Here is a 7,409-nt window from a genome sequence, read left to right as displayed (position 1 = left end):
TGGCAGGGGCTGGCACTGGGTGGTCTTTGAGTCCCTTCCAACCCAACCCATCCTGTGATTCTATTCTATCATTCTCTATACACGTGCCTCATACATGTTTTTTACATATAACATGTTGATGTGTATGTTTGTACATACGCCCACTGCAGCCTCACTAATCTAATGGCAGGCATGCTGCAAGACTAAACCCAAGTGTCTCAGCGTGTTCCTACCTTGAAGGACACTTTTGACAATGGTGTCTGTGTGATCAGCCAGCAGATCTGCTTTAGCGATCGCAGCCAAGGACAGGTAACTCGACATGTTTCTGCACAGCTCCTTATTGCCCCTCTGCAGAAACTTCACTGCCACTGGGACAGCTAAGGCCATTACTGGAGGTCGATTGTAATTCTGTAAAAACATGAAAAAGCACTGAAAAATAAGCATCTGACAGAAATGATTAAAATGAAGTCTCATGCTAATCAGAGTAGAAAAACAAAATCAAAACAACGGGGAAAAAAAAAGCAAAACACGTCAAGAAAGGTTATGTTTTGGTAACACCACTGAAGGCAGGCTTCAAAGAAAGAGTGAGTAAGGAAATTTAAAACTGCTGCACCAGGAGATGTTAATAACACACCTATTTTTGTCTTCTGCAAGAGGAAAAAACATGATATTAAGTGCACTAGCTAACATTTAACTGCTGTAAGAGAGACATCGCTGCCTTTCTCATGCTAAGCCCCTGCAACTAAATCAAAGGCAAACTGGTCAAATGAGGAAAGAGTACACATGGATAAGTGCACTGGGAGATTTGTTCACAGGGTAATAGTTTTAGTATTGATAATGAATTTTCCTCTAATAATAATTTAGATTTCTTAAAGTCCAGTCAATTTCTCCGAACATTGGAGTCAAGTGAAATTTCTCAAGGCGTCTAACGTACGTCCTCAAAACAGCACCAAGCTTCAGCGATCTCCGGGGGACCTGCACATATGCTTGAGTTTTGACATTCAGCTTTTTGCAACTATTTGTACACCTGAAATTGTGCATGCAGACTATACACATCTATTAAGTTCCCCTATGTAACTGCCCTTGAAACCAGTAGGATACGTCTACGTGTGACTGAGGAACGACATCCTTCCTGGAGCCTCCTTCATCTCCACTCAGTCGTGAGCATCTCTTTGAAATGGGAGTACATCACTGGTTTTTAAAATCATCCTGCAATATGATTATATTTAATTAGCATCTGAAATCGCAGGCAGCCACTGGAACCCAGATGTTTCTGAAAGCAACAAAACCATGCAAATAAAGGCAGCCCAGGCTTAACGCATGCTTATTGTGGAGCAGCACTGAAAAAATTAAATTTAGACTTGAGAAAAAGCAAATCTATTGTTCCACGTGCCTTGCTACATGTCCTCGTAGGCCGGCTCTGCCCCTGTCGCGGTGACTGCCTTTGCCATTAGCCCCACGGAGAGCAGGACTCACCCTATGAAGGCTGCATTGTGCTACTCAACACATGTCAAAGAGCCACGTTTAACCGGCTACGAGGATTTTTCCCTGCAGCACAGAGCTGCCAAGCAGTGGGGTGCTGCAGCCCCGATGGAAGAAGGGGTGCAGGAACTCCGAGGTGTCAAGATGGCTCATCGTGGTAACTGTCATAGGACCCAGAACCACTCTTTTAATGAGCAAAGCCCTTAAAATGAAGGGAGCGTTATGCAGCAGCACGTTTAAATCAACATAATGCCTTCGTCATATTTGGCCGAGGCACTGCTGAGTAGGAGCCAAATTCTGCCTCCAAGTTATACTCCAGGACTCCACGCAGAAAGAACAGGAAGATAAGGTTTGGTCTTCTGACTATGATTGAAAAGATCTAAGAAAATTCCAAAGAACAATATTTTCTTTGCCTGCAATAAAGATAAAACACTTATTTAACAAACGGTTTGAATGCAGACAGAAGGAGAAAGGTTTCATTTGTTCCATTACAAACACCAGGCCATGAATGCACGCTTATGAAAACATGAAGGTGACAATGAAAACCAGATTTCAACGATATGATATAGTGATGTTTGCAAACCTAGGGGACCTCCCTGCTGCTAATATCAACAGGAACACGCTGGGAGATTCAACCCAGCTGTCAGATGTTCATTACTACTTCAACTATCCCTCACGTTTTTTATAAAAACTCATTTTATGACTTTTCTTTTTTTATGCAAAGGAACTTGCTGATAAAAGCTCTGTTTCAGGGAGCAGTAAATGTACTTTCATAACTTTCTCATTTCATTTCAATGAACTCCTTTCTTGAAGCAATCCCTAAGACACTTGGATACGAGCTAGCTCGATTCAGGCACGGCTGCCAACAGCACAAGCTGAACGCTTAGATGAGCCATTGCATACTTCAGTGTTCTCATGAAATACGATTTCTAAAGTATCTCATCTGTAAAGTTTAAGCTGTGCTGCTCTCAGGATCCAAAGCCAGTTACTGTCTCGCCTCCAGGGACTCAAGACAGAAAGGGAGATCAGGGAACTCCTCCAGGAACACGTTTCCCATCAGAAATCACGGTCCCTACCAAAGCCACTCATCCACAGAAAGGCAGAGGGGAGACACCCCCGACAGACCCCTGACCTTCACGGGACGCGGGGCTGTGCCCTGCGCTGGGGTGCAGCTTACGGCTCGTGACTCAGAGATGCCAGGGCAGCGCAGAAGCTAAAGCCTCATCCACGGTCTTGACCAAATGTCTGGCTAGAATAAACCTTTGTGCTTCCCAAACCAAAACCAACAAGAACCTGGGCTGCCAAAAAGGAGTTTTTTCCTTCTTTTAATATTTTACCATAACACACTTTTTTTTTTGGTGCGTCTTCAGAGCAACAGACCAGGGCAAATGGAACTGACCATTGTAAAGTAAAATTTCACTGAAGCAAATTCAGCACTGATGATATTTTTTCTGAAACTCTATTTCTTTTGGACACTTTCAGCCAAAGCAGGTAAGGAATCTCACTAGGTCTGTGGAACAACACATCCTACAAGGAGCTAAGCAGTACCTTCCATGGGACAGTGACACACTTGTGCCACTATTGCTTGAATTTTTATCCATCTGACATGGAGCTGGCGCCCATGAGTTGTTCCCACTGCTGAAGCTCTGGGAACAACCTCAATTTCTGCTTCTAGTCGGGTTAACCGCTCACACAGGTTTCCCTGTGGGTCTCTCCAGGGTGTTATATTCCCCTCCCAACAAGGGGTGATATTGCCTGCAGTCCTGGCTAAAAACACAAAACCACAAACAAACAAAACCAAAACACCCCCAAACTCCCCCTGATTTAATACCAGTTCCCCCTTCCCCTCTCCACTTGAAATGTCCTTTCACCCTCAGCTTGCTTTCTTAAAAAGCCTTGGAACGGCCCATTTCTGTCTCCAAAAGGCTGATAGAGACTGAGATGTCTTATTTTTAGTCTTGCATGCACAGGGAGCAATAGTTCATAGACTACCAAGTTCAACTAGGTCCCACTGTCCTTCTAGTAAATGCTTTTGGGACCATCAATACTTTTTCAGTCTTGTTGTTGCTGCCTCCAGCATTTTGTAAAATATTCTAAGAAATTATCCCAACACTCCCGGCCAGAGCATAACTTCTTTCTAGTCCTCTATTTAGAGCAGTGGCAATTGGATTTCAGTTCAGAGGTCAGTTTTTCTGTGTTGTATCCGGACTCAGCTTTTACGATCAAATTTAAGGGAGATCCTTACTGACAGCGTATCTAACGACCTAAATTTCATGTCATTAAAATCTCTTCGGCATTTTGCTGACTTCCAGAACAATTCAAAAGAATAACCTCTTCCCCGATACTAAATGCTTTCAAATGAATCTTTGTGTAACCACAGAGAGTCCCACATCTCCTGCTTTAATACTCACATGGAATGCAAATACTTAGATTTAACGGAGCATTAAGATAACAAAGTCTGGCAGTGAAGAGACAAGACACTTCCAAAGATAAGGAAGCTGCCAAAACTTTCGATTCACTGCAACAGATGCCATATGCATGTAACAATATACATTAACAACTGGGGTCATATTATTGGTTTTAAACAAATGAAACCACTCAAAAAACATAAAATACAACTGCATTTTAAAAAATAAAACCAAACAGACAACAAATGCATTGCACTCCCTTGCTTTCAGTCCTACCTGCAAGATACAGCTCATGATATCGGATGCAATTTTGGCATGTGGCGTGTCCTCATCTTTTCCAGAAGGCTTCAGGTTGTGTTCTAGACACGACTCCCAGAGAGCCACCAGGGCTTTCCCGTGCTTTTCGATGGACGCCGTCTCCCTGATGGCCGTGGTGATGCGCGTGATGCAGATCTCCACCACAGCCTGGTCGTTGTCGTTGGTCTGGTAGTCCTGGGTCCAACGAAAAGACATTTGCCAATGAACGCCCATCCTTGTCAAGGATCACACAGCATTAACCTGAAGATGCGATGTTTTTGTAACTGTGCAGTGTCCATTTTCTCACTTCCACCTTTACAACCAACATTTAACATGATTAAATGCAGAAATTTGAAATACGAAGATGGTCCAAGGGCTGGAGCAGCTGCTGTCTGAGGACAGGCTGAGAGAGTTGGGGGTGTGCAGCCTGGAGAAGAGAAGGCTCCGGGGAGACCTTCCAGCACCTTCCAGTGCTGAAAGGGGGCTACAGGAGAGATGGGGGGGCTCTGGATCAGGGGGTGCAGGGACAGGACAAGGGGGAATGGGTTTAAGCTGAAAGAGGAGAGACCAAGATGAGATCTGGGGAAGAAATGTTTTCCTGTGCGGGGGGTGAGGCAGTGGCCCAGGGTGCCCAGAGCAGCTGTGGATGCCCCATCCCTGGAGGGGTTCAAGGCCAGGCTGGATGAGGCTTTGGGCAACCTGGGCTGGTGGGAGGGGTCCCTGCCCATGGCAGGGGGTGGCACTGGATGGGCTTTGAGGTCCCTTCCAACCCAAACCATTCTGTGATTCTATGAAATTAGTCCCCCCATAGACAATTCACTGTTTTAAGTTTTAATTCTTGTTACTGTAAAGATATGGATTATGCTATCAAACTCTTTTTAGCAGTCTGTCTCAAAGCATGGCCATCGTGACCAGCAAATGCAGCCGCACACCTCAGAACCACTCGCACAGGCTCCTTCTCCCACAACCATCCCAAAACTGGAACTGGAATTGTTACATCTGCAATATCTATGGCGAAATGCAGGCTCCCAAATATTTCACACCTTGTCAAGTCCCTGATGTAAACGCAGTTTCAATTATCATCAATGTAAAATGAATAAAAGTTAATTAAATAGACTTTATCACAAAATCCCATAATCCCCCATAACTCCTGACACAGATGCCACGTGGCTAGGAAATGGCAGTGCTTCACCATAAATAAAAGACTCAGAATGCACAGACACCATCCCTCTGTCTAACCTGTGCTGTTCCACCCTAAAAAGTAATTAAGATGAAAAGCAGGCTGAAGCATTCATCCAAACTCACTGGTTTTCCTCAATGAAGCACCATCATTTTTAAAGGGCTGGAGCCAAGCCCAGCACCCACTTGCAGAGGTGCAGCTCCCGAGCGAGCTCCGGGGGTCTCTGCGCCGCAGGGGGTGTGACAGCGTATCACCAGCAGAACCCACAACATTTGTGTCTGTCCCGAAGCAATTCACTGCATTTATTCACAGCTGGCCCTCTACAAGCTTTGCTTGGCATGACAGAAAAATCCAAGTGCTTATTAAAACAAGAAAACGCTTCTTTTGTTTAAGGTCACCTACTGATAACGAGGCGAGCAAGGACGGCGCCAGAGCAAACCTCTGGCGAGGGTCACAGTCGCTGGCTGTGCGTGGACACGGAGAACAGAGCGGTCCTGTCCACACTGCTGTGAAATTCCTCATATTTGGGGAAAAACACACACACCTCTCAGCCAAACCTGGAGTGCCAGGACAGCGCTGGAGCAGCCCCCCTGTCTCCAGAGCCCTCTGCTGGGAACAGCTCCGCAGCTCAGAGGCGGGATGCTGCGGGATGCTTTAGCTGCTAAGTGCAGGCTGGTGTGCTTGTAAAAGACATTTGGGAGTGAAATCAGGTATTTTCTCTCAAAAAGTAGATTAGGAGGAATTTGTGTAAAATTCCTGATAATCTGCGGTTAGGTGAGTTAAAGTACATCACAAACAGCAGAGGCAATGGCCAAAATACTGTGATTAATGTTCTGAAAGGCTGTGCAGATGTAATTGCCTGGCCTGATGGATGAGTCAGCTCTTGTTGCGACCAGCAACACCGTGATCAATGCTCCGAGAGTCAGAGGTTTGCACGTTGCCAAAACTGATTTCTAAAATCACATGCTGTATGGAGTGCCAGAAAAGAGCTGAGAACATGTACGTGTTGCTAATGGAATATCCTGAGGCTCAAAAAACATTCTCCCTTCCCTTCAGCGGACTGGAAACAAAGGATAAAGAGGTTTTGGGTTTTTTTTTTTGACAGCAATATTACCAGGTTTACCAAAACCAGTGAGCCTGCCGTCATTCAGAACACTTTCTGCTGCAAACAGAATACACACGGTATACCTGAAACCTCCTGTTAATCTTTAATATGCCTTAATTTTTTAATAAAAATAATGATAAAGATCAACTTGAAATATCTTTAATGGAAATCCAGCTAGTGGGAACTGGATTTTTAAATCTTACACTTTGCTTGCCATTCTTGAGTTTTCATAGAAACTTAAATTGTGTGTGTCCCTGTCTTCAATGTTTTATTTATACAATAAATTTAAGTTCATGAAAAACGATGAAGCACAGTGTTTCACTTACCACAGATGAACTAATTATTCTTATTTGTTCAAGAGCTTCTGAGAGGCTTCCCTCGATTTCAGCATCCTCTAAGGAGAAAAGATCCCCTGCACGGGAAAGGTCCTTTTGTGACAAAACCAGCCCAAACAGATGATGCATGGCTGCGCCCGCTCGCTGCCGCTCAGCCGGACCTCTGCATGCACCAGGGGCATGAGTGACTCTGGGGACAGAACAGAAACAATCCTGGGGACCAGCAATCAGATGAATATGGAGAATAAATCCAGGGCATATTTCAAGACTTCCTTGGTCTCAATCTAAAAGAAAAGAAAACAAAAAATTAACTGCATGTTGAAGGACCTTTTGCCCTCAAACACTAAGTAGCTTAAAACTTGATAAACAATATATAAGTTTTAATAAATAAGAACAAGTTTTTGTCCTTTCAATGCATATCACCCGAGCAGGATGGTGGCTGGACTAACCGATGACAACCCGCCTTCCTGCGGGCAGTGGCAGAGGCGGCGGGTGAAGCCCTTCCATTTGTTTTCTAGTTTGTTGTGTCTCAACTCCAGAAATTATTATTGTTTAGAAAAACAGTTTTGTTGCCAGAATGATCCTTGCAGTCTTCTCAACTCCTGTAAACCAAACATTTGGCT

At 44.5% G+C, this 7,409-nt stretch overlaps 1 protein-coding gene across 1 annotated transcript in view; it reads right to left on the bottom strand.

The window, feature by feature from the left end:
• The window catches only part of VEPH1 (ventricular zone expressed PH domain-containing 1), a gene marked incomplete at its 3' end in the record, with an annotated part of 50,568 nt that extends 43,653 nt beyond the window's left edge, over window positions 1-6,915 (bottom strand). Inside the window, exons 1-3 of the mRNA XM_010083742.1 lie at window positions 6,778-6,915; window positions 4,146-4,361; window positions 213-387 (exon numbers count right to left, since the gene is read on the bottom strand). Coding sequence (XP_010082044.1) covers window positions 213-387; window positions 4,146-4,361; window positions 6,778-6,915 — 529 coding nt within the window. The remainder of the gene's footprint in view (window positions 1-212; window positions 388-4,145; window positions 4,362-6,777) is intronic.
• Between the last annotated feature and the right edge of the window lie 494 nt (window positions 6,916-7,409).

Source organism: Pterocles gutturalis, unplaced genomic scaffold (assembly GCF_000699245.1).
Source record: "Pterocles gutturalis isolate BGI_N339 unplaced genomic scaffold, ASM69924v1 scaffold6625, whole genome shotgun sequence".
Lineage (NCBI taxonomy): Eukaryota > Metazoa > Chordata > Aves > Pterocliformes > Pteroclidae > Pterocles > Pterocles gutturalis.
The sequence above is the reverse complement of the archived record's forward strand: the minus strand, read 5'-3'. Positions and strand labels throughout refer to the sequence as shown.